The 27,088-nt window shown below is 44.2% G+C and overlaps 1 protein-coding gene across 1 annotated transcript; it reads left to right on the forward strand.

Annotated features, from left to right (window-relative positions):
* Window positions 1-809: 809 nt before the first annotated feature.
* ptpn20 (protein tyrosine phosphatase non-receptor type 20) lies at window positions 810-27,088 on the forward strand. Its single transcript, XM_053436254.1, has 47 exons — window positions 810-921; window positions 4,161-4,297; window positions 4,501-4,664; window positions 5,420-5,485; window positions 5,582-5,761; window positions 5,885-5,963; window positions 6,400-6,480; window positions 6,695-6,770; window positions 7,496-7,652; window positions 7,828-7,899; window positions 8,118-8,292; window positions 8,483-8,618; window positions 8,710-8,848; window positions 8,944-9,096; window positions 9,304-9,489; window positions 9,583-9,745; window positions 9,831-10,095; window positions 10,185-10,264; window positions 10,669-10,746; window positions 10,852-10,959; window positions 11,073-11,189; window positions 11,604-11,812; window positions 12,066-12,167; window positions 12,419-12,512; window positions 12,883-12,968; window positions 13,380-13,551; window positions 14,397-14,608; window positions 15,285-15,383; window positions 15,486-15,991; window positions 16,532-17,162; window positions 17,454-17,624; window positions 17,763-17,937; window positions 18,034-18,244; window positions 18,324-18,361; window positions 18,582-18,668; window positions 19,511-19,572; window positions 19,943-20,104; window positions 20,185-20,422; window positions 20,892-20,998; window positions 21,153-21,247; window positions 21,618-21,754; window positions 21,861-22,009; window positions 22,279-22,369; window positions 23,815-24,149; window positions 24,252-24,467; window positions 25,148-25,210; window positions 25,301-27,088. Exons 2-47 carry the CDS (start codon window positions 4,174-4,176, stop codon window positions 25,409-25,411), a joined length of 7,158 nt encoding a protein of 2,385 aa, XP_053292229.1. The 5' UTR covers window positions 810-921; window positions 4,161-4,173; the 3' UTR covers window positions 25,412-27,088.

The raw sequence follows: 27,088 nt of genomic DNA on the forward strand, positions 1-27,088 counted from the left end.
TAGTAAACAAGTCTTTCACATCTTCTCTGTAAACCAACATACACTGAACATGATGCCTGTGCATGTCTCACCCACACACTGTGTCCTTGCTGAAAAATCCTTCACAGAGGGAAATGGAAGGACAGCCGAATGTCCACATAAAGGACACATGTAGTGAAGCACATTCATGGCTTCATGCAAACAGAGGTGGTACTGAAGGTGGACTCAAATTATCAATGTTTACTGTGTAATATGTTTCATATGATGGTGAAACAGGTCGATATCATTTGGTAAAGACACAATAACTTAAAATGTCCACCTCCAAGTCCTATACTACTACTACTGATACTAATGCTACTACTACTACTACTACTACTAATAATAATAATAATACTTATAATAATAATAATAATAATAGACATGTTATTATCATTATATTATAGTGAGACATTGAGTGGCATTGGTGGATATGTCAGTATACATGTGATTTACAATAAAACAAAACAGGGTTAATAATCCACAGTTAATAATCCATCACATTTAAAATGCTCTGTCCTTTTACAGTTAGTTTTCATACCTGGTCCATTGGGCAAAATAAATCATCCATGTTTGTTTTTTTGTCTGTTTCCAGGAAACACATTAACGCTGCAGTGATAATCTATAGATCTGTATTGATTAAGTATTAGTCTATAATTGCATGATCATTGTCACCGGAGCAATATTTGGCATCTCTGCCTCTTTACGTCCCCGGCCCGTATCGCACTGTGGGATCACTATTGGACTACGGCACTCGCTGGCTCTGCAGAAAACCACAGCGTAGTAGTTAGAGTAGCATCCAGAGTTGATCCATCATTTCCTATATGCGCGCTACAACACCGAGGGAATGGTCCGTGTGTCTGCGGAGCACATGCTCTGCGCGGGCATGTGACTGGACGAGGACAGGTAAAATTACGTTAACTTAGCGCTGAGTGGTTTACATTCTCTCCGCAGCCACCTGACAGCCCGGGATGCTTGTTATTTATCCGTGTCCCTGCGCAGATACCCCGGGGCCTGCGGGGACACGCTGCGCGCAATAGACGCGGGGAAGTGGCATGGATAAAACGTCCCGGCGCCGACTCCCGCAGCGACGCACGGCTACTACGGATCCTTACCCCTTGCTCGAAGAGAGACCGCAGTGTTATGATCATTGTTGCTGGTGGAGGAGGAGGGTGGGGGGAGCAGCCCGACTGCAGCAGGCTACTACTCCGCCGGGTTCGGCTTGGCTCGGCCGAGGTCGTTCGTCCTTCCAAGGCTTCTCCGTAGCGCACCCACCGCCGAGGCTCCACCGCACCTTCGGGCTTCAGACGGATTAGGCAAATCGGTGTACCTGATCTCACGCAACCCGCTATTGGTGGCTCTGACCTGTCGCTGTCAAACCGCCTGGCTAAATCCAATTAAGTGTTTAAAGGCGAGAAGCTAAGAATAGCGCCAATTACAGTCAAAAGTTTCAGATCCTCAGCGTGGTGCTGCTGGTGCTGCTGGTGCTGCTGGGGGTAATAGAGCAGATGAATGGGGCACCATGTATAGTTCATGTCACTGATGAATTACCTGCCCGAGAGGAGCTGCCTTCACTGAGAGGACGTCAATACAGCGATGCCATGATCACGAGGATTATTTTGGATCCGTGGAGGGAGCGCTGAAGATAAAACACAGGATCGGACACAGGTTACATATGGTACCAGGTAGTGTTTCTATTCTTTACCACCCTGCTCCTGTAGTCCTCTGTGACAGTTTGGTGGATCGAGGTGGGGTGTCTCCATGTTCAGATGCATTAATCCTGCAAACTAATTCACCTTTAACTCAAGCTTAACACTGACAGGGCTTTTGTAACGACATGTACCTTTAAGAGGCATAGGATGCATATGTAGTAGCCTTCCTATCCAGGCCTGTGAGGACATAAAAACCACCTTCCTGAAATGTGATGTTTTTAGGAGGCTGCTGGTTCTGTAGCTGCAGGAATTGGACCCTGGTGATAGTATTGAATCGTCTATTCAGTCATGCTTTGTATGTCAAGGTGGGAATTTGTTTTCACCTTGAAGTGAGAGAGAAGGTTGTAGGACAAGAGACCTAGATCCTGAAGAAGCTGTTGCCCCATATTTTCTAGAATATACGTACAGCACAGCTTCCTCTCTGTCTGTGTGTCCGTCATGTGATTGGATAAGAAACATGGTTTGTCTATAACTGGAGTTGTTAACTGGGGATTCACCGTGTGTTTGGCACTTTAGTCTGAGCCAAGGAGACGCAAACTGTGTTATATGCACTGGCAACATGTGATTATTAGATACTAAAAATAGGTGATGTAATATAGGAAGCAGGAGAGGTCAGACTGTGTCTAGCCAATCGACACATCCAAATGTACATATGGATATCACGCACATAGCAGCCCCTCCCATCAGAAATCCAGTAACACATGACAGACTGGTGTCAACGTAAGTGGTAACCAGTCGGCAGCTTGTTGGTTCCCTGCCGTATAATATGGCTTCATGACATGATATTACATTTTAAACCACTTTTCTTGAAGATTTGCTCAAAAGTAGATGGGTGGGCTGGATGGACGTTTTCTTTCTTCCTCAATCCTTTCTAACGTACCATCAAACCAGTGTTGAGGGATGCAGGATAGTGTCATCATCACTATCAGTTTAATTGGTTATTTAAATGGCCCTGTATAGGATTAACCATAACCTTGTAGTTTAAGAAGTTGTTGTTTTGTTTTGTAACACGTCTAATCTTCCGGGGCTTTGCTCGTGTTCGCCGGACAATCTGGGTGTCATGAGCTGAGGATAACATCAGGTTCAAGTGAAGGATTTAGTAAGGCCTAACGTAACTAAAGTAATTGGGTTGGTTTGTATCAACTGAGTGTTGCTACGTTCAGTATGGGCGTCACTGTGTTGGGCCGGCAGCGAGCAGCAACCTACTGTATTGTATTACTGAAAACACTCAGAGGAGAAAGAAGAAAAAGAGAAGAACAGATCCGGTGGAATGAAAAGCAGGACGGTTGGGTTTCTCGGGCTGTAACATCCACGGGAAACAGCCGCATTCTGTATTTTGTTTGTTTGAGAAAACTGAGGTGACCCAAAACCCAAAAGAAGACTTCTTTTACTAAAAGTCTTATCCTCATGTTGTCAAAACTTTAACCCAAGGTCGGAAATGCTGTAAAGGATTTCTCGGACTCAGTTATTTCTGCCGTCTGAGCCCTAACTTCCGTTAGTAGTTACCTCAAAGGTCCACAATAATAGTAATCCAGAAATCTTCCACAACGACAATAATTTGCTTTCAAGTCTCGGTGTTCATTGATAAAACAATGTACAGCATTGTTTAGAACAATAGTGGATGTGTTATCTCCTATTGCAATGATCTGAACCTGCGAAATCCATGCTTGTATCTCATCTAACATGTTTTCATAGTGAAATGAAAACCTACAGGCTCATCATTAAAGATGAGCTCATGATTGATTCATTTATATATAATATATCATGTGTATAAAACCATATACATATACGATTGATGCATCTATCCAAGAATCGTAATCGTTCTGTAAACTCAGTCCAGTCCCCCCCCCCCCCCCCCCACATTCTCGACTGGATATCGCCGGTGGTAATACACAGTATGTGACAACGAGCTAACATGGGATCATGACACGGTTGCTTTGGTGCCAGAAAGCGCTGCTCCCTCAGAACCACCCTCGGGTCAGATGAAAGCCTATTACGAAATGGGAGGGGCAGAGAAAGAGAGAGAGAGAGAGAAAGAGGCAGTAAGACTTATAGACTAAGATAATCTAATCAGGGTCCAGTGCAGAGAACTGTGTCTTCTTCCGTGAAGTTTGTCAAGAGTCGTCAAAACCATCTGTGAAGACAAAGTCGCAGCTGACATTAAGAGCAACAGTTTCACAGAGGTGTGACCAAGAGGTAGAAGTGTTAGATACACCCAGCAAAGAAACAGAGCTTAATATAGAAGAGGCCCATTTATTGTTTCCATATGAAAGTCATATAAGACATTTTCTCACGTACTTAGAAAAAGCCAGAAAAATGAAACCTCTCTTTCAGAATATTTGAATAATAAGTGATGTTTTGGGTTTGCACGTGTGTGTGTGTGTGTGTGTGTGCATGTATGTGTGTGTGTCTGTGTGTTTCCTCTGTGTGCAGGAATGTGTGCAGGATGAGCAGCACATTTGTCACATTAGCTGAGGTACTGGAGGCGCGAGGGGGACCTCTGCTGGAGGAGGAGGTCTGGTCCCTGCTGCTGGGCACTGCAGAGTCTTTAGTGGATGTCTCCTATAAGGGTAAAGAACTTTCGATATCCCTTTGTGTTGTGTACGCCATGTCTGAATGCTACCAGCATACCCCAGGCTTTTATTTCAATCTCAATACGCCATAAACATTCGTTCTGCATCCTGCAGTTCTTCAGTTTCCCTCAATGTGACTCCTCCACAGCACTGTATCAGCAGCATCATTATATATTATGGCCTTTCTTCTCTTCTTTTAGGCCACAACAATATGTGTAACATCATAAGCCCCACCTCCTTGCTGCTGTCAGCCACTGGTACCTTAGCGTTTAAGAACTGCGGCCTATCAGACGATGTGTCCACCTTCACCGCTCCGGAGATGCTGCAGGGCCGTGCCAGCTCAACCAAACCTGCCATAGAGAGGGTCAGTGCTCACATCCTCTTCCCTGTGCTGAGGCCTCACTTTAGAGTTGATCACAGACTTGTCAAACGTTTAAGAGCATCATATAACTCAGGCTTTTTTTTATGAGCAGTAACTCTAAACCCTGCAGCTACTCACATTGATTACAGGTCATTTCCTGATGTGTCTTATTCCTTGGTGTGTAAAATCTAAGGATGTCAGGAGTTGCAGACTAAAGGATAATTTCGCCATCTAGTGGCTGAGCAAAGGAAAATCTGCCCCTGATTCTGCACATCAGCAACCAAAGTTATGAAATCGAGTTGAAAAAATTCGGAAATAACTTATAAAAAGAACATAAGATTTGTCCATACAGGAAAGTAATCAAATGCTTTGTAATTATAAAATTAATTTATAATTGCAACATTTACCATTTATACAACCCAGAGATAGAGAAAAAAGGCTTTAAAAGCTGCAGCATATATCAACTTGTTTACAAAAAAAAGTTGACATTTGGATATATCAAGAATATTGTTGCCTTTACGTATACATATATATATTCTCTGAGAAATCAAAGACAATGTTGACACATATGACCCGTATCACATTCTTCAACCAAGTTTTGTGATAATCCGTCCATTGGTTTCTATGTTATCCTGTTAGTAACAGACAAAAAAACGAATGCAGACGTAAACAGAACCTTCTTGGTGGACATATTAAGCATCAATGTCTCATTTTAGCAATATTAGCACTGTGCTTAATCAGGTCATTTTGTTGCACAGATGCTGGTGTATTCACTGGGAATGACTCTCTACTGGTCAGTTGATTTTCACCTACCTCAAAATCAGGTGGGACGCCCGTAAATATTGCTGTAATATTTTATATACTGTCATCTGAGTCTCACCCCTCAGTTATACTTATTTCTCCACGTTCATTCACTTCAGCCAGTCCAGTTGAGTGACCATCTGAACAGCCTCCTCCTCAGCATGTGTGAGGACGTGGCTCACCGCAGGGTGAACCTCAACTCCATCCTGGAAGCCTGCGAATCTCAGCACAAAGCCTCCGTCCTGCCGTCGCCCACCAAAGTCATCCGACAGCTGGTGGAGGAGGTTTTTCATGAATCGGTGAGTCTAGATATCTGTGAGCGCCTCAGCTTGTTTGAAGCCGTACTGCATTAGATGCATTAGGAATGACAACAAAAAACAACTAAAGATGACTTAAACTAGTGGTGGTTTCCTCTCTTCCAGATGGACCATGGAGGCTCTTTGCCAGACAGTAACATCCCTTTGAGTGGCAGGAGCCAGATGATCAGAGAGAGACTTCACGGTGAGTCCAGTACAAGTGATATCACAAAAAGAAACAGGGACTATACTAGTGCAATTTCCACAGCTTCATCTCTTATCCTGGGATATTTGGCAACATAATAATAAACTTGTAATATATGTATTGCATGATATTATCCTGTTTTTCTCTATTATTTCTATTTAGTTACAAATCTGTAAAAATGAAACTATCACCTACATAAAATAGCTACCTTCATTGCCTTTTGACTCAAGATAGTGTACAGGTCAACAGGATTAAAATCTTAACCCAGAGCAAGCCCAGGATTAGGTTCCTGTGAGAGCCAATAATCAGCCACTGAGTGTGAATGTTCCAAGCTAAAGCCTCAGCTCCGTCCAAATGCCTCAGCATCTCAGTATAGCAACGAGACGGACACGAATCAAACATGGCTGTCATCTGTCATCTCTTACCTGCTTGACAGGGAAGAGGGGGCCATTTTCAGACGCCAGCGAGGGCAGTCCTGAAGGGAGAAGATACTCGACAGACTCTGACTCAAAGTCAGGTACGCAAAGGGAACAGACATTTGAAAGAAGGCCCAGAATGGTAGAAAGATGGCTGACATAATGATTTGTCTTGTGTATCTACTTAGTAAATTCCTAAACTATGATGTGGGATTTAATCCTGAGCTATTAAATGTAAATTTTTATACTTAATCTATTTGCCCCAACACGAATGTGCTTATTCTGACAACGTGCTCATTTTATGTGTGATTTAAGGGAGTTTATCTCAGAGACCTTGGAGACAAAGACCAAGGAGCTCTCCCACACCATTGTACCAATCCTCTTTGGACAGGTATCTCCTATATTTACACACTCATACACATTGACTATGGTTACATGGACAGCAATATTCCGACTGTTGACCTTATATTGAATAAGACAGTAGTTTGTATATTTATGATGTTAACATATGTTGCGGATAGAAGATTCCTTTGTTTACATGTCAGAGAGCACATGTTGCACTTGTTGTTTACATGTTGACGTCAAGCATTTTGAAGCTACTGAACATGTCGATGCTGCAAAATGCTGCGAAAACTCCATTAGGACGTTATAATACGATTAAGACATATACATATCCATATAATGCGACTTATATTATAATACCCCACTTCTTCATTTAGTTACTAGTTATTTTAAGTACGACCTTATTCAGGTTAATCATGCTGTTTACAAGGCAGAGTCTTATTCTATTGTCTTCATATGGTTAACATGGGAATATAGCTCTACATGTGGACATGGTAACTGTCAGTACTGTAGATAGAAGAGAATTCTCCAGCTTCAAAGTTATTGTATATATACATGTGCGTGTCAGCAGAGGCAACTCCAACCATTTTTCACGTTCCCCTCATTGTCCGTTCTAACTTTGAGGCGGACATGACATTGTCTCAGAGTTTAACTTTTCCAACTCACTTATCACTTCGTCCGTCCTTCTCCCACCTCCCTCTCCTCTCCTCTCCTCACCTCTCCTCCCCTCTCCTTTCCTCTCCTCTCCTCTCCTCTCCTCTCCTCTCCTCTCAGACTCCCTCGCGGGAGGGTTCGCCACAGGGACAGCAACAGCAGTTGGCTTGGTAGGAGCCCCCACCATGACGTCTCTCCCAAAATATCAGGCAGATCTCACAGTCCCTCTATCACCTTCAGCGAGTCCTCACTCAGCCTGAGCCAGAGGAAAGCTAAGGTAGGTGCAGAGATATATTAATGCTGTAACCGTGTGTGTTGTTGACCTGGATTGCAAGTATAGGGATGCTTTAATACAGTATTTTAGCTGAACAAGAGTGGAGATTTTCGTGAAGCATAAAGGTCGATTGTGTTGCTGCTTCTAACAATTTTATAATGAATGTTTATTTTGTCAGGCTTTGGGTCCTGAATTCGTAAGAATGCCAGACGAGCAACAAACTGTTCTTGAGCTTCCAGGATCCATTGTGGTAAATTCATGATTTCCTCTGCTTCTATCTGTTTTTGATCAGTTTTAATGTACAACTGTTTTTCACACAATTTTTAACTTTAACTGCATGCTAAACTACGTCTGTTCCCATAAATGCACGTGCAGTGTTTTATATATTCTGGTGCATGCATGTGAATGTTGTTAGGCGGTCTTTTCTATGTGCATGTGTGTCAGTGTGTTTGTGCTCGTACATCACAGTCCAGAAAGGGCCGTTCATGTTCGTCTCAGAGAGAGCTGACTGTGGTGCTGCCTAACGGACAGTGCGTGGTGGTCCGCTGTGACATTAAGTCCAAAGCAAGAGATGTGTTTGACATGGTGGTGGCTCATGCAAACTTGGTGGAGCACTTCTACTTTGGTCTTGCCTTCCTAGATGGTAAGGGACATACTACATGGAATCTATAACCTTGATCGCATTCGTTGCAATTCAAAAACCTGCAAATTATAAATCATTTCAAAATATTCAGAATCCAACAAAAAGTATGCCCTTTCAACCGGCCTGAAGGGTGAAAGCTTTAAGGCTTTTTCGCTGTTGTTTAGAAGTTTCCTCCTTTTTTATTCTGCAGATGATGAGTATTTCTTTTTGGACCATGAAACAAAAATCTCCAAAGTTGCACCAGACAGTTGGAAAAAAGGGCAGATATCCTCCTTTTCGGTGTATCTTCGTGTGAAATTTTTCGTTGATGACATTTCCTTCGTTTTGTAAGTACAGTCAAACCATTTGGAGTTCTACTATGCATTGTTCCGAAAGCCCTTTGCTGCTTTTCACTTCATCTTTTTCCCCACGTCGTAGGCACAGACTGACTCGGCACCAGTACTACTTACAGCTGCGTAAGGATATCATGGAGGACAGGCTTAACTGCAATGAGGAGACAGGCCTGTTCCTCGCCGCTCTCGCTCTGCAGGCGGAGTTTGGGGATTACATGTCAGAGGTACCAAGGATCAAAACGAAAAAGAACCTTCTATCTTTGAGTACCAGCATCATCTATGAGAGCGTGTCACAGCGGCGTGCTTGGTTCTTTTTCAGTTGTACGGCAAGAATTATTACCAGCCAGAGCACTATGTGTCCACGAGGATGCTGGAGAAGCTGGCCCTGCCAACTGTCAAGGAGGAGCTGCCAAGACTACATGCAAGTCATGCCCAGATGCTGCCCGAAGAGGCAGAAACAGAGTATCTAAAGGTAGCTAGACTGCAAATGCATCCTCTCACACAAAACAGATTCCATAATCGAGTGTCCCAATTTGTCCATTGCCAGTTTCTAAAAATGCCTAATTCATGAAATAGTAACTACTGTTTGCTTTGATTTTGACGGCTCTCCTATTGTTACACTCCCTGTAGTTTGGAAGTTTGCTAGGAGAAGCTACATTTTAAACTGTGTGCCTCTCAGATTGCCCAGCAGATACCTGAGTATGGGGTAATATTCCACCGTGTGGGGAGAGAGAAAAGGCCATTGGTGGGAGAGCTGGTGCTGGGCATCTGTGTCAAAGGAATCATTGTGTACGAGACGAGGAACCACATGCGCACCGTCATCAGGCGTTTCCTCTGGAGGGAAACTGACTCCGTATCCACTGGGGTAAAAGAATCAGTGGCATCTCATTCAGAGTTTGCTGTGTCTTATTCATTTTGTCATGAAGCTAAAAGTAAATGTACGATGTCTGTCTTCCAGCGGCGTAAACTGATAATCGAGTGCGGCGGGCCCAGTGGGAAAAAGCACAGTTTTATTACAGAGAGCACAAAAATAGCACAGTACCTCCTGAACCTTTGCTCGGCACAGCACAAGTTCCACAGCGAGATGACGTCACGACAACTTAACCACACCATGATACCAGGTGAGAACATTTTAGTGACTGTGTAGATTGGTATTGAAATGAGCACTCGAGGGTTACAGTCAAGATTCATCTTCTGTTTCTCCAGATGAACACTTGGACAAGTACATGTCCGTCTACGGGGGTAGTAACTTGAACCTGAAGCGGATATCCTGCTCGGAGGGCATGTTGAACCATGTAGGCATGAGCCCTGGTCAACCAGACCTCTCCAAGTCCTGTGACGACCTGACGGCCAAGCTGGAGGCTCGCCTCCGCCAGCAGAGAGAGATGAGGAGAGAGATGAGCAGAGAGCTGAACAAAGAGCCCCCTGAAACAGGAGAGCTCAGGGACATGAAGGATCCACAGTGTTGGAGGTAGCACTTGTTGATGTTAACATTCATGTTGTTATTACAGAAAAAGTAGAGACAGAGATTGGCTAAATGCCACTTTGCATGCGTTGCAGCGCTCCAGAGCCGAATCCCAGGAGGATGTCCAGTGTTTCGCTACAGAAGCAGGAATCTGACGCCTCTTTCTCCATACGAGGTGGATACATGAACTCATCTCCTTTCAGAAAACACACACAGAAATCTAGAGTGGCACACAGTAGAGAGCATACCTCCACAAAGGCCCATCAATCCCCTTGAATTCAACCAAACTGCACAATTGCACACAAGAAGAAACAGCAGTCGTCAAAAAATGCATTTCATTAAGATTCATGAAATATTCCCTGGGAAATCAGTGACAATGTAAAAAGAAGCCTGATTGCACAGCGTTAAAGAAAGAGAAAAGACAGGTCTTATACCACTGTCCAACACATAAGGAGTCAGGGATTTGGAATTCAAAGAATTTTTAAAAGTCTGAAAAGAATATAAACCACATAAGAATATACAGTATATAAATACATTTACAGTGGCCTATTTATCATTTGTCTTACATGTACTTTGCAGTGGATACACCAACCAGGACCCAACCAGAGAGAGAGATAGTCTGTGTGACACTGAAGAAAGATCCCAAACTGGGCTTCGGTGAGTTTATCAAACCGAACTGTGATGTAAAATGAATGAGCAGAGCGACACATATTCGGATTCTTTAACAGGAGACTTTTGTCTTCCTCTCTGGTCCGGTTTCAGGCTTTGTGATCGTGGGAGAGGACAACACGGGTAAACTTGACCTTGGGCTCTTCATAGCTTCCATTGTGCCTGACGGGCCTGCGGACAGAGATGGACGGATCAAACACGGTAAGGAGCCGCAGCATCACATGAGAACTGGCAACACAGATGCTGGCTTTTTTAAGCTTAACACGTGAACCGACAACAAGGATTTTATAATGATTGGTTTGTTTTTCTTTCAGGTGGACGTCTCATCTCTCTTAACAAGATTAGTTTGGAGGGAGTGACATTCAGTGACGCTGCTGCCATCTTACAAAACAGCCCTGAAGAGGTGGAGCTCATTGTGTCCCAGCCGAAACGTAAGATCTGCTCGTCGCTGCCTGCACTGTCTGAAAAGTTTAGTTATGTTAACATTCATGTGCATACCTCTGCCAAGGCCCAATAGTCTCCTTATATTAAGTCAAGCTCCACTCCCCTTATAACCCTGTTGTTTTTTTTATCAAGATTTATGAATTATTCCCTGGGAAATCAGTGAAGATGTAAAAAAAAACAAAAACAAAACGCCCTAGCTCGCAAAATCCTGGATCCGCACCGAATTTGTATGGCTTCTTCCCTGATCCATACTTCACCTTCTCTAAATTTCAACGTAATCTGTTTTTGCATAATTCTGCTTAGAAATCAACCAATAAACAGCTGAAAACGATCTTCTTGCTGGAAGTAATCAATTTCAATCATGTGACACACATACTGACGTCCAGCTGTTTTCCTATCAGAGACTCTGAGGGACCTTAGGAGTTCCTTGAGTCAGAGTACAATGGGTTTGGCTTTGGAGAAAGGCTTCGGGTCACAGACCACCCTGAGCGGCACAGAGTACCGCCAGGTCGTGGAGGAACTGGAGGAGGCCATCAGCCTGTCCACCATGGCGACCCCCAAGCAGAACAGGAGACTTCACATTCCTGTCGTGAGAATACACGACGCCCAGGTCAGAGCCAGCTCTCAGCTACAGCAACAGTTCCAGATACGTGACTTTGTTTCCACAGAACAATTCAACATGTGGTCAGAGCTCATAAGTCTTCAACCAGTGCTAATTGATAAATGGATTAAGAGCTCTGATTAATGTGATCAAGTTTGTTGTCATTGCCATGCATCAGAGTTGTCCTGAAAACAACTGCAATCTTCACCTCATTCATTTCTTTCTTCTTTTTCCTGTTTACCTCTTTCTTGCTCTTTTTCAGGATCTGTGTTCCAGGTCTCCCTCAGTCATTAGTCTGAGGAGCAGCGAGCAGATCATGGTGGAGCTGATGAAGAGCGGTGGCAGTCTCGGCATCAGCGTTGCTGTGAGTGATTCAGTGGAGTTTATGTCATTTCACCCTCTCTATAGGAGTTTAGGTTGTTTCTGATTGTTTTCTCTGCTCCTCGCTGTAACTAAACAAGCAGGGGAAGCGATTTGCGGGACTAACTGGGAAAGGCTAGTAGGTAACAAGTGAGGACGCTGGGCAACATGGATCATTCCCAATGGAGTCAGTGGTGCGGTTATTCGAGGCCGTTAGTGACGCTGACAACTGTTTGTAATCTTTCTTGCCAAAAGGGAGGAATAAACACCAACGTGCGATATGGAGGCATCTACATCAAGAGCCTGGTGCTAGGGGGCGCTGCAGAGCAGGACGGACGCATTCAGATTGGTATGATTATCTTTTTATTTTTCAAGTAAAAATGTTATCAGGTGGCTGCCAGAAACAAGCAGTCTTTTTGACGGTTTGATTTTGTGCAAAAATGTACTTATAAAGGAGTAGTCAGGCTGATCTCAAGGCTTTTTTTCTATAGTCATGCTTTGTTTATTCTGTCAGTTATTTGTATACGTCTGTTCCGGTGGAGCATTGATGTGTCTGTGTTCATGCTTCAATGAGCAGGAGCGACTGTTGAATTTGTTGACGTGCCCGTTGGCCAAACACACACACACACACACACACACACACGCACTTGCACATATAAAAAACGTTTATGTATTGATGTTGCTAATGATGATGAGATTTGCGTGTGTGCATATGACAGGTGACAGACTGCTGGAGGTTGACGGAGACAACCTGAGGGGCGTGAGTCACCATCATGCTGTCGAGTGCCTGAAGAGGACTGGGGAGGTATGCCCTCACACACACACACACACACACACTCATGCACATGGCCACAAACATATGCAAACATGAACATGGATTAAAAAACATTGACATGAAATATGATCGTGATAACATATGATTATTATCGGTACAGTGTGACTGTCATCTCCAGGAGAAACTGCTTTGAACAACATATCTTGTGCTGTGTATCCAAACAAAGAGTTCGCTGAGATTTATGGCTCAAGTCTCGTTCTGGTCCTATTTCCCATCCTCAGTAAATATAGATTTTCTGCGACCAGGAATCGATTCTTGAATAACCTCACTGAAGTAGTTTCAGTTACTCACCTACTGTAAATCATATATAAGACTGTACTGTAACTGTATCATTTTTGCAATACACTATTGTGTGTGTGTTTGCATCCTATTCCCCCGTAGGTGGTGAACCTGCTGCTGGAGAGGGAGCCCACGGTAATCTTGGAGCCCAGATTTGACTCACCCTGCCCCCAATTAGCCCACAGTCGCTCATACACACAGCCCCCCAGGACCGAGGTCTCCGTGGAAACGACCTTGAGTGGTCGAGCCAAGGACTACAGCTTTGTGACTGATGGTGAGAGGGGAGATGAAGGGGCAGATACACTCACAAAAAGAAAAAAAAAGAAAAGAGAAGATAGACAGCGGCATGCACACACACACACGCACACACACACACACACACACACACACACACACACACACACACAAACACACACAAACACTCGCACATATAGCCCAGAGGTGACTGTGAGTCATCTGACAGCTACATTGTGGTAGCTGTCAGAGTCTGACGATGCCTCAGTCCCCCGAGACAGCGTGTGCCGAAACCTTGAAGCTGCCTGTTCAGCTTAGAAAAAGGAATAGTTTCTTAATTCGTATACTATACTGGAGCTAGTACAAAGAAATGTGAAAAATGTACTTCTTAATAGAAGAAAATTCCACAAACGTAGTCTGTCTGTAAAAGGACTGCACATCAACCTGAACCGTTCATCTTATCGGCTTCACACTTGGCACGTGTTTTGTTAATTGACCAGGAAAGTGCAGTGCCATTGTTTATGTAATTTGGACATGCAATACGTTTTTTATCAATAAAATTTGAATAACCAGCGCCCTGTAGCAGTCAGTGGGGACTATCGTCAATAAAGTCTGTCCTGCCAGATCCTTTTGATAATTGTATTACTTGTATTTCACCATATCGCATTGACACAGACAAGTGTTGCGGGTACTGGTCTCCACCATGGCAGCAACGTTCATAGAATCACTTCCTCTTTAGCAAGTTCAAAGTAGTACTAGAACACTGCACTAGTTGTTTTTATTTAATCACAATGTCGCAAATCTGAACTCACATTTACAGAATAATGATGACACAACACACACATTAATGCCCCACATCGCCTCAACCTCTCTCCCCTTTCCCAGAAAACACACATGAAGTTGTGCTAAAGAAGAGCCTGTCCGGCCTCGGCTTCAGCTTTTACATCTCACAGCTTCACTCGGGGCAGGACCGAGCTAGCATCGTGCGCATCAAGCGCCTGTTCCCGGGTCAGCCGGCGCTGGAGAGTGGCCTGCTGCGAGAGGGGGACGTCATTTTGTCCGTCAACAGGGAGCCCCTGAAGGACCTCTCTTACCAGGTGGGATATTTTAGAATGATTGTTAATCCTTTACGTACTTCCACCTGTGAATTAACAACCACATTCATAAACAGTCCTGCTGTGGTTTTGGTTTTTTGCTAGATCGTATTTCTAACATTGAAGCATTGACTTAAAAAATCTGTCAAAAACTAGTAGCCTGGTTTACAAGGTGTTAACCACAACCTTAAAACCATTCAGTCTTTGGGCCCTGATGGCAGCACAGTAGGTGGTTTCATCTGTGGATAAATGATAATCATGGGTGAGCAGGGAGGTGTGCTAGCAACAGTTTGAACCCTGGTGTTTCTTAAGATCTTGGCCGTGTTATTTAGTGCACTAATCCTTTAATCCCATAGTACTGGAAATAGCACGCTGGTTGTGTCATAGCATTTGATGTGTCATTTAACCTTTCGTGCACTGCCAAGGAACTACAACAGAGCATTTAAAACGTACAGCAGTTAAATGGATTGGCACATTTTGAGTCTGCCTTGAGCTCAGATGGTGCCACAACATAACCAAATACCTTACTCTAACCATAAAAACAGGACTTCACCTTAAAGTTTTCATCATTGGGACTTGGTTTTGTCTCAATAAAGAATAAACGTTTGACTGTGTAAATAGATTTAGGTCCCAACAACGTGAGTAATACCTGGACCCACTTTTTTTTGTGCTGTTTCAGAGGGTTTTGTTCCTGCTGCGTGGAGCTCCGTCTGAAGTTCATCTGCTAATTTGTCGACCAGGTCCTGGAGTGCTATATGATGCAGAGGGCAATACACTGGTGAGCTCCGTGTACACACCTACTGTAAATGCACATATAAAAAACACTTAAGTTTGGCTGAGTGACCCTAATGTATTTTGGACTACTTGTCTGACTCTGTAGATTCCTGCATCCACCCGTGAGGCTCGATCCCACTCTCTGGATATCAGACTAGGAGAGGACTACAGCCAGCTCCTGAAGTTTCAGTATGAATTCAACAATCCCGTCCAGAAACAAGCCCCCACCGAGGACGAAGATGTGACCATTACAGAAGAGAAAAACCCAGAGCCTCTTGCAGCTCCAGCACCCCCGGAGAATCTGGACTGCGAAGTGCAGGTCAACCAAACTCCTCCATCAACTCCTCGCTTACCCCCATCACCCATGTCGCCTCCGTCCCCAGTCTCGCCAGCCTCACCGGCATCGCCCACCTCGCCTGCCTCACAAGCCTCTGGCTCTCCACCAGCTCCAACGGAGTCGCGACCGACCACTAGGAATCCAGATGAACAACAGGAAGTAGGAGGAAGGAAGAAGAGAAAGGACGAGGGAGAGGAGGTGGCAACAACTTCAAGTTCAACCGTGATACTCATGGACGTCTGTCCCAAGACTGCTTCAAACTCTGTGTATGCCAGGTACTGTATCACATGTAGAAAACTAACACATACTATTGCATTTCACATTTAAAAATCAGCAGTGGTCTGTTTGAAGTGTGCACACAGGGACATACAGATTGGAGTTAGGTGAATTGGAGACTCTAAATTGACCATAGGTGTAAATTGTTGGTCTCTATATGTTTTCCCTGTGATACTCTGGTGGAGGTATGTACTCTAATAACTGCCGATCTAGTTTAATTTGCAGTAATAATTATATTTCCTTGTTATGGGTTGAATTTATTATGCTTGTAAGAGGAATGTTATGGTAATTTGTATTCTAACTCCATGTAATTTCTCTCCTCATTTAATATTTATAGTTTCCATCACGTTTTGTCTCTAGTAGTAAGACGTTTGACAAATGTGAAAGGAAAAAATGTATAAAGTCTACTGGGATAGGCTGCATTGTTGTTGGTAGGGTGATGGGAAGATTCAATCATAGCTCCTGCTGCTCCTCCGTCACAAGCACACCATTTAAAATAAAGACAGGAATTACACTTTGCACTGTTTGTTTATCTGCAGTGGAGTCAGAGAGGAGGCAGATGGAAGTGTGACCTACTGCCTTGTTGGAAATGGGCTGACGATCATGGCAGACGAAGAGTACCTGACCATCAGCTCCACCCTGGAGCCTCCTCACAGCTTGCCCTCCGGTCTGGCCACTCACAACCCAACTACCAACCTAACAGGCTCTCAAAACTCCAACAGCTCATCAGGTTTCAGCTCTCAGAATCCAAACCTCTGCCCCCACGTCTCCGCCACCACCATCCCATCCCTCGGCCTCTCGGCTGACACCCCGACCACCTGCACACTGGCCCACCCATCTCAGCCACTCACAACGCAGCCGCCGAAAGCCAAGCATCACCCGATCCAGCAGGGAATCCTTCAGAGTCAGTACATAGCCTTTTCCGAGAGCAGCAGGCCTGTGGCGCCTCAACCCCAGCCTCCTGCTCCACCACAGACCCCCATTACAGCCCAGATCATCCCCTCTGTGCCTCACTGCGTCAGTCCGCTTGCCTCGACGCTGCCACCCACAGTGCTGCCTGCTCCTGCCCAGAGCCACATGCAGCTGAGGGGAGAGCCAGGGAAGAAAGAGAGGGAATACAAGAATGAGGATGATGAGCAGGATGAGGAAGAGGAAGAGAGTCGAAGAAAGGCAAGTGACATTTCTAAGCTTTCTCGTTCACTTTTTCAACTTTGCTAAGAAATTCTATAGATAGGCCTTTATCATTGTTGGTTCATTAACGTAACTTCTAACAAACACTGGCATAAAATGTAATATTTTGGTTTAGGGTCAAGGAAACTTCTGTAACTCGCAACAATCCAAATATGTAGAGACAGCGAGAATTTGACTGTGGACATAGGCAACCACAGTAGATAAATCTAAGTAATTATTCTTGTTGCATTGTTGTATATCTATGAATTGTGTCTGTGTCTTGACTGTTAGGGAAGGGTCAAAGAGTTTGAAATGACCGTGATTCTGACCAAGTCCAGGAGTGGAAGCTTTGGCTTCACCATTACCCGCAGCAAACTGGACAACTGCTACTACATACAGGAGATACTGGACAACCCAGCCAAGGCAGATGGACGACTCAGGGCAGGAGACAGGCTCGTCACCGTACGTGCAAACACACACATGCACCCAATCGTGCATTCTGGCATGTTAAAAAAACTAAAACATCCTCTTATTGTGAGTTGTATATTGATGCTTGGCTAGTTGACCGTGCGCCATGCCTTCCCTGTCATCTGTCTCCAGGTGAACGGGCATGATGTTACCCGTGTGGCAGACGATTATGCCATGACGATCCTCAGGTCATCTCCGCGAAGACTGAGTATGACCCTGGGGAGGGCGGTGACAAACCTGGTGGCCCCGCCTTCCTGCGACAACCTGCCCGACATTGTCCTGCACAAGACAACTTCTGGACAGCTCGGTGCGACACATGCTGTCTGGCATTTTAAACACACCGTAAATGAGGCTCTTGTCAATAATTTGCACTGAATGGGGTCTTTGTGTGCGCACCCCCCAGGTATAAAGCTGACTGGGGGCATTGGCAGCAAATGGCAGGGTATCTACTGTCTGGAGGTGGTGCCAGGCTCCCCAGCCAGTGAGGAGGGGAGCGTCCAACCCAATGACAAAATCATCTACATCTGTGGCAGGTGCACGCTGGGTATGACCCTCGAGGATGCGGTCAAAGCGTGCGAGATCGCGCCTCGTAAAGTCAAACTTAAGATCATCAGGTATGTGCCCTCACCGGCTAAAACACTGAGATGTGTGTTTAATTCTGTGAATGACTTCGATTGTTTGTGTCTGTTACAGAGAAGACCAGCCGGTGACCCCCAGGGCTAAGTGGAACGGTAAGCTCTGAAGGATTTATGCACGGCTGAGTTAACCCCAGGATAAACAGGACAGTTTGGTCGTTATATGCACTGAAGGATCACCTAGAAACCAGATACGTTTGTGCTCAACCATGAGAACAGAAGTTCAATCATTACCAGAAAGTATTAGAGCTCTGTGAAGACAGGAAATGACTTGTCTGTAGATGTATAAGGCCTGAAACAACTTTTTCATTTGTAGGCCTGTTTGACTGGAAAAAGGAAAGGAAGTCCCTCACTCGTTTTGAAGAACCCGTCTCTCCAGATCAAGACTCCCCCACTGAAGATGGTGGGTTTATTTTCTTTCTCTCCCTCTCTTTTCCCTCTCTCCATCTCCTCCGAACTCTCTCCATCAGCATGTTCTATCAGAAGCATAACTGGTTCCCTCTCTGTCGTTTGCTTGTTGTCCCATTGTCTGAGTGTAGCCGGAGCTCGGTGCTGAAGGATAGGTCTCTTTGCAGCTGTGTGTATGCGTGCGTGTGTGTGTGCGCATGCGTGTGTATTTGTGTGTGTGTGTGTGTGTATGTGTTTGTGTGTGTGGGAGATCTGAATGCTGACAGACAGATCCTGGGCTCTCACAACAGGATTAATAATTACCAAGCCTCTGGCCCCCCACTGGTGTATTGGACTGCACAGCTGAAGGCGTCGTGCCCACACACACACACACACACGCGCACACACACACACACACACACACTGACAGTGCCATACAGTTGGTGGTCTATAGGGCAGGTAGCTCAGTTGCCTGGTGACAGTGCATGCAGCGGTAAGGGACAGTAGAGAGGGTCACTTTGAAAAGGACCAACCTTGTTCACATGTCATACAAGAGACGCACCTATCAACACATCTCTTTCAAAATGGCCGAAGAGGTGGGAGGTTGGTGTGTGTTGTGTCTGTTTCAGAAATTGCCTCGGCTGTAAATGGATGCCAAGATGGAGATGGTACCGAAGAGAATTTTCATTTTTATCTAAGGACCGAACTGAAGGCTTTACCCGTTAATAACAATTACATCACTTTTCTAAGCTTGATCAATATTTTTTATATCGGATGCGACAACGGGAGTTGTTTAGTCTGCACTGGTCACTGACTCATTCTTACTCCTCTCGGTTTTTTTGCTTTGTTTTTTTACAGCTGAAGTTGTGTGTAGGACTACTGCTAAATTCCGATGTCTCTCTCTCAGCCAAGAACAAGACGTAAGTTTCTGAGCACATTATCAATCTTTGACCTTCTTTTTCGAGAACTCACTCGTTTTTATCGTCTATTTCCATTTCTATTTATTCTTTTCCTTTATCTGGACATCTTGTGAAGAGTCTGCTGAAACGTACACTGTAACATGAGTCTACTGTGTGTCAATCTGCAAATGCATTCATTGCTGGGGCGGTGGAGGTCACTGTCTGCATGTTTGTGTCAGGCTTTCTTTATACATGATTGTTTTAGGATATCTGTGGTATGGTATTTTTCTGCATAAGATGGTCCTGATCCGAGCTTATTTTCCTCTGTTGCTGAATCCTCAAAATTCTTGCCCTCTTTCCCTTTTCTGCCTCTGCTTCTTTGTTCCTGCAGAGTTGCATCATGCAAGTAGAGTTCTCAAAACCAGAAGGAGGAGGCTTTGGCTTTGCTTTGGTCGGAGGAACAAACGGCACCATGCTCAGAGTTAGGGAAATCTGCTCGGGTGGAGTGGCCGAGCAGGACGGCAGGCTGAGAGTGGGAGATATTTTATTAGAGGTAACCACCCATCATAACTTCTGACTGTTTTATAAACTGTTGTAGTGGAAAAACCCTGATCCTTACTGATTATGTTCCAGGTGAATGGTGTGATTGTTTCGGGCCTGAGCCACAGTAAGGTGGTGGACATCCTGCGTAAAGCCGAGGGCAGCGTGCAGCTCACCATCTGCAGAGACATCCTACCACTGACCTTCTCCGAGTCAACCCCACCGCCCAACCTGTCTTCTCAGACTGAGGCTATTTTAGCTGAGCAACCTGCCTCTGACACTCGCTCCTCACCCGACGTCATGGTGAAGAGGCCGGTTCAGCACCCGCCTGGTATGATCTCCTTGTTTTTCCTGTTATCTTGAATATTTGTGAGAATGGATGTTGAATACAAAGCTGTAGACTTCAAATAAAATCTATAAACCTTGTATTCATTATTACTCAGAGAATGCACCGAAAATGCGGTGTGAACCAGACTTTTACACTTGAATGTCACTCAATGGTGCAAACCTCTGCCAAAGACCCAACAGTCCCCTTGTGAAACCACATTCAACTTAACGAGATCCGGACGTTAATGTGGATCTGGACCAAATTGTACCCATTCATTAATATCAGTGCCCTTAACGTTCCTGATTTCAGCAAGATCTATCAATTATTCTCTAGGAAATCAAGAAAAAATTAGATATTAAAGAAAGAGAGAAAAAAAAAAAGAAGTGTATCCAACCCATGATCTGGATTTGCACCCAAATTGATTCCCTCCACTAAATTCTATCCTGGTAACTGTGCATATTTGCTGTTTCAGAGGTGACATCATCTCCTGTTGTTAAAGAAACACCTGTTGTCCTAACGTCACCACCGCCTCCACCGCGCCGACTCACTATTGTAACAGACGACCCTGAAATAATACCGGTAACATGCACAACATCAAGCATTCACTCGCACATAAATGAATAGAGTGATCATTTTGATGTACTCCTCTGTTTGATTCAATCACATCCCTCTTTACCTCTGTAATAACATCTACTACTAACATCTCGCTCCTCCTCCCGTCTGTTGCTGCTAGTCTGTGGATCAGGAGAGCTGTAACAGCACCCCCTCTCATCAAGCTTGCTGCCCGTCCCTCAATGTCACTGACATGTTGCATGGAGCTTCTGACAGGTAGTAACTTCCCAAACTACTCCTCTACTTGTTTTACCCTCATCCCCTTGCTATTCCTTTGGTTTGTTGGAGTTCCCCTCCTAACCACATGAAGGCAGCAGAGAGCAATAAATAAAACATACTGTTGCCAATGGAGAACCCCAATGAGACAAAAACTAGCGTGACAGTTAGGAAATATAATAGTAGCATTCTCTATAGCCTAAAAACAAGAAAAGTATTGAGTATCAAACAGATATTTTAGCCTCTTGTCTATACTGTATTTTAGGTGGAAAAGTCGCAGGGACAGGAAGCTCAGCCTTGCATGATTTCATCCCCTCCTACCGAAGAGTAAAAATGGTCTGGTCTCACCCCTGCCCCCTGACTCCCCCAGGAAACATATTGTGACTAAACTCTTGGACCAGTCCTGCAAAGACATCCGGAAACTCCAGTCAGATGGCTGGAGCAGCGAGGAAGAAGACGATGATGTATTTGACGCCAGCCAACAGGAAACAACCTCACCCCAAACAGGTGTCTGTCCCTTCATGCTGCTGTGCTAATGTGTTAAACTCTTAATCTATGCTGAGCCGCACAAACAAACCTCACCCTCCTCCATTTTCCTCTCTTCTATCCTCAGGCCCACCCATAGTGTCAGAGGAGGAACTGGCCAGTTTAGCTCTCATCAGCCCAGCAAGGAGCAGCCAGTATTCAGGGTCAAGAGTCAAAGCTCTTATCCAGATTCTGCAGCATCAAGTGGACCAGCAGGAACTGGTCAAAGAGTTCATGGTGTGTATGGTTCAAAAGAACCGAGGCTCACCAGGGCCCTGAAATCCAATCAAGCTGCATCATATAGCACAGACAATACCAGTGTCCGAAATGTTTTATGTTCCATCAAGATTCATGAATTATTCCCTTAGAAATCAGTTAAATTTCCCATTCCACATCCTTCCACCAAGCTGAAGCTGCACACACGACAGGCAGACACACACATAGATGCACAATCATTACTAAGACATTTTCTTATGGACAGACAATAACTAATAGTTGTATTTCAGGCTCTGGGACATCTGAAGCCCTCCGACAACTGTGTGGTGGGAAAAGCCCCTGAGAACAGAGATAAGAACCGCTACAGAGACATCCTGCCCTGTAAGTTTGAGAGACACTGTTCTTCTGGCAGAATCTTACCTTTTACTTTTTCCCTTTGTTCAAACCCCTGTGCCCCTAAAGGCTGGACACACACACACACACACACACACACACACACACACACACACACATACACACACACACACAATGTCAGTCTGTTTGTTGGCATGCTCCTCAGCTGCCCGCTTCAAGTTGACTGTAAGGCCTCTAATGATGGTAGAGGAGATATTTGTTTACAAGTTGCTTAGTCCTGCACAGCAAATCATAATATAAATTTTTCAGTGGTGCAGCACTTAAAATTTGCTTTGACTCAGCCAAGAACATAATAATGAAATAGATGTCATCTGTTACCCAGCCTGTAATTATGTGGGATTCATACTTTTAATAAATAAAGCAGGAGCAAATCATATTATAAGCTGTATAATCACCATGAATGTCGGGGGGGATAAATACAGAGAGACCGGATGAAAGGAAAAACTCTACAAAAGACTTGCATATGTGAGTTCAGTGATAGGGTGTAATGCTCGAATTGAGATAAGATAAGATAAGATAATCCTTTATTAGTTTAGGATTAAACTATTACAACAGCAAGAGTAAAAAAAATAGGCATCAGTTAGTAGTAATGAGTAAGATGCAATACTTAAGTGTGAGGAATAAAAAAATATAGAAAATTATTAAAGGAATAAAACTAATATACAGTGTAAAAACAAGAAAACTATGTGCAGTGTGAAACTATGTAGAGTGAATGATTTCCACATGAACTATAGAATTAACGCTGAATATTGTAAAAAACTAAAAAATTATTCTTTCAAACACTTGGAGATGTTCTTACACTGGGAAACGCGCAGATTAAAACACACATACTATAATCAGAATTTACGTCCAGTTCCGGCAGTGGGTTGAGGTGAAAAGAGTCGGATCAGAGATACATAAGTGCGATGAAAAGGATAGTGACCCCCAGTGGAATGTGGACACACATCAGTGTAGTACTCATCGCCTGCTGCCTGATACAAATGCTATTTGTGCAAGTGGTCCAGAAAAAAAGAACATGGTAGGATCAATTGCGTTTAACTATTTGATTTTGAAAGCCAGGTTTCCAGTCTCTGGCTTTCTTGACTTCACACGTAGGAGGTTGGGGGGAGTAACCCAAAACAACATTCCTAACAGCTTTTAGTCTATCACCCCTCTCATCACCAACAAACTTCTTCACAGCGCTTGTTTGTCGAACCTAATTCCAGACCTCAGAGCTGTTTACTTGGTGTTATTTACAGTACTCCAAGATCATGTGCTTTAGGCGAGAAACAAGGCGGCAGTGTTTGTTGTTGATGGTCAAGAAATCAATGGAGAAATTAAATGGAGAAAACACAGTGTTGGAGGGAGAATGCTTCTAGGAGTGCAGTTTGTTTCAATCCTGAATTCACGCAGTTTCTCTTCTCCCGTCATAGACGACAAAACACGTGTTGCCATTGGAGAGAACCAGGACTACATCAACGCCAGCTACATCCGCATGCAATTCCGCGACAAGGAGTTCTTCTACATCTCCTGCCAGGGCCCGCTGCCCTCCACAGTGTCAGCCTTCTGGCAGATGATCTGGGAAAACAAATCGGACGTCATCGCCATGATGACCCAGGAGCTGGAGCGGGGAAGGATTAAGTGTCACAAGTACTGGCCAGAGAAGCTGGGCGTGCCCCTGGACACCGGCAGGTACCAGCTGCACCTGGAGAACCGACAGCACCTGGAGTACTTCCACATTAAGGTCATCCGAATGGTGGACACAGAGGTAGGAGTGGAGTTCCTGCCTGTCTGGTCAATGACCTGCTGCAATATCGTTTTATACTCTGAACTTCACATGCAATGTTTTTTCAACTCGTTGTCATTTCAGACCAATGAGACACATTTTGTCAATCACCTGAAGTTCACGCACTGGCCTGACCACGGTGTGCCGCACTCCTCTGAGCAGCTGGTTCGCTTCATCCGCTACCTGAGGGCAGTGCATCATCAGGGGCCAGTGACGGCTCACTGCAGCGCCGGCATCGGACGCACGGGAGTTCTCATCTGTACCGACATTATCATCAGTCTCATTGAGAACGATTTACCTGTGAGTAGAAGCCAGTGTGGTGGCATAAGTTAGCAATCTCCTGACTTTAGACACTAGCACCTTCATCGGGTCAAATCTGTCATTTGTCCGATACTTTAGTTTAGCTTGAAAGAAAATAGCTTAAAACGCTCACTTTGTGTTGTATTTAGCATAAAATTTCAAATATTATGCTAACACGGTAAGTTAAGATGGTGAATATTTTGCAAGCATGAGTACAATCAGAGTGTATATAAAGACGGACGACATGACGGCTCGGGTTAAGGACATAAAACCTGCCTCCTCCATGTTATTGGATAGAACATGTACCAAACTACCGTTAAGTAATTTTACACTGATGTATGTAAGATTTTTTGGTATTAATTTGCTATAAAACGGCTGAGACTGACTCGTGATTGGTCGAGCGTGTGTATTGGCTCCATCTTCCAATCGCTACTGAGCATAGTCAGCCTCCAAATGATGTAACTGGCACAAGATGGCAGCGTTCTTATCCAATATATTTTGGCTTCATTTCTGGATAGTGGGAGGAAGTGGACAAACTTCTATGATACATCCTCATACAGTTGCTAGAATGATTATTTAACTTGGATAAGTGTCTACTCAATTAATTATTGATATAATTAAAAATAAACTAAAGCAGCATGTTCTAGTTGTTCCTAATCCTCTTCTTTCTCTGTCTTCAGATCGACGTGAGCGACATTGTAAAGGAGATGAGACTCCAGCGGCACGGAATGATTCAAACCAAGGTCAGTGCCAAAGTTCAAAGTTCAAGCTTTAAAAAAAAAAAAGACACTTCCCGAAACCTAGACGTGGTCTTTGTCTCTCTCTCGTTCCAGGAACAATACCTCTTCTGCTACAAAGTCTGGTTGGAGGTTTTACAGGGCATTTTACAACTTCACAGCAGCCAATGGCAGCCGGAGAGTCCCCGAGACATCAAATTGGTCTGAAATGTTTCCACTTCCGCCTCACCTGCCTGAGAAGCTCAGGCTGTATATGTGTAACCTTGTTCAGTCAATCACACCACAGACTGGTGGTGGACTTTTCTTTGGCTGTAGTTAGTTTAGTTAGCTAGAATATGAACCCTGTACTTCTCTGTTTTGATACTTTGTGTTGAGGCCTCTCGGTTAGTTACAATGACTTTTTCTTATACGTGCTCTCGGTGCTGTGATTTTGTCCGTTTCGTTTAGATCACTGGGGTTGTTTTGCCTTTTCAGGCTTAGTGATTTGCCTTCTGTCTCTAGCATGTTTTTTTTTTTTTATTTGTGTGTCACTATTTGAATGTATTATTTATTTTTTCTCTAAACCTTTCAATTTGCATATTGCATATATTTTATTAACAGTCATATTGCATGGAGCTTAAAAAAAGGGAATAATATCCACATCTTTAAACTTGGCAGTAGTGTCACTAATGTCATCGAAGTGCACAACTTTAAAAACCATCGTACCAATGCTGGTATCCGTCTGAAACCCTGATGAGTAGCGCTTGAGTGTGCGACGTGTTATCATTTCATTAAGTGCATTTCTAACCCTGGAGAAAAAGGGCATTAGCAAAATGAGTGGTATTGATTTTTCAGTTCATCGTGTACGGTAATGAAAAGCATCAAGTGCCTTGGAATGACTCACTCGGTCGCTCCACGCTGACCAGAAGTCACTTGTCACAAGAGGTCGGGGGGGCCCAAAGGCAGGCGCCTCGACGGTGGTTAGACTGAATGTAAAGCTTTCAGTTTGTGGTTTGAGGTGGAGCGGTCCAAACCAGAGGAGGGTTACATCTCACTTTTTGGTTACTTTGAACAATGTGAGGTTCGCACACCCGCCTGTAAATCTTTTTCTCTTTCTTTGTGGGCCCATTTTATACAAACACAGAATCACAATGAAAGTCTTACTACACATAACACAACTTGCACATCCCAATACAGATAAAGAATGATTTGACCTGACAAATGTTTATAGATGAATTAATTTTTTCGTCTAAAATGTGGAGGAGGCTTTTTTTTTGGACTGATTTAAATGTAAATTAAATAATGTGTTGCTGGGAGGATTTGTCATGTGACATCATCCTGTATCTGTATTCCATAGCTATTTTAATACAAACTCAGCCAAAAATGCAAAAAATATGACAAGGTTTACAAACTTTCCATTTTGCCACTTTAGAGGCGTCCAATGTACAAAGCAACAGAGCTGCATCTCCGAGTCAAGAGGATTTTTAGCTGCTGGTTTGAACCTCAACCTTTGGATGTAAATGCTTGTAAGCTGTATTCTTTTAGCTGCTATCACACACACAAACACACACACACACACAAACGCACGCACACACACACACACCAGCTCTTGCATTGCATGTAGACTCTTTAAATAGAGACGTCTGAGCCTGGTGTCTGAACTGCTGAATGACTTGAACGTGAGCTAAATTTGGAATGTAATGAAGCAATACTCTTCACGAGACGAGGAGAGGAGATGGAAATTGCGAGCTCTTTCCCTGTAACGTCTTCCAGACTGTTTGGAGCATGTTGGTGAGACATATGCAGTACTGTACCTTTGCCGTGTGGATGGCCATGCAGAGCCATCGGCCTCTGTATGCAATATCTTTTCACTCAGTGCTGGTCGGTCGGTTTCCCCGCGCTCTG

Source organism: Pleuronectes platessa, chromosome 12, assembly GCF_947347685.1.
Source record: "Pleuronectes platessa chromosome 12, fPlePla1.1, whole genome shotgun sequence".
In the NCBI taxonomy this organism is placed as follows: Eukaryota; Metazoa; Chordata; class Actinopteri; order Pleuronectiformes; family Pleuronectidae; genus Pleuronectes; species Pleuronectes platessa.

What these genes read in the sequence shown, in the direction of transcription:
- ptpn20 (XM_053436254.1), top strand. Translation starts at nt 4,174, where the DNA reads ATGAGCAGCACATTTGTCACATTAGCTGAGGTACTGGAGGCGCGAGGG. An exon ending in AGCTTCCAGGATCCATTGTG is followed by an intron (nt 7,900 to 8,117) that starts GTAAATTCATGA and finishes CGTACATCACAG; the next exon opens with TCCAGAAAGGGCCGTTCATG. An exon ending in AGATCCCAAACTGGGCTTCG is followed by an intron (nt 10,747 to 10,851) that starts GTGAGTTTATCA and finishes GTCCGGTTTCAG; the next exon opens with GCTTTGTGATCGTGGGAGAG.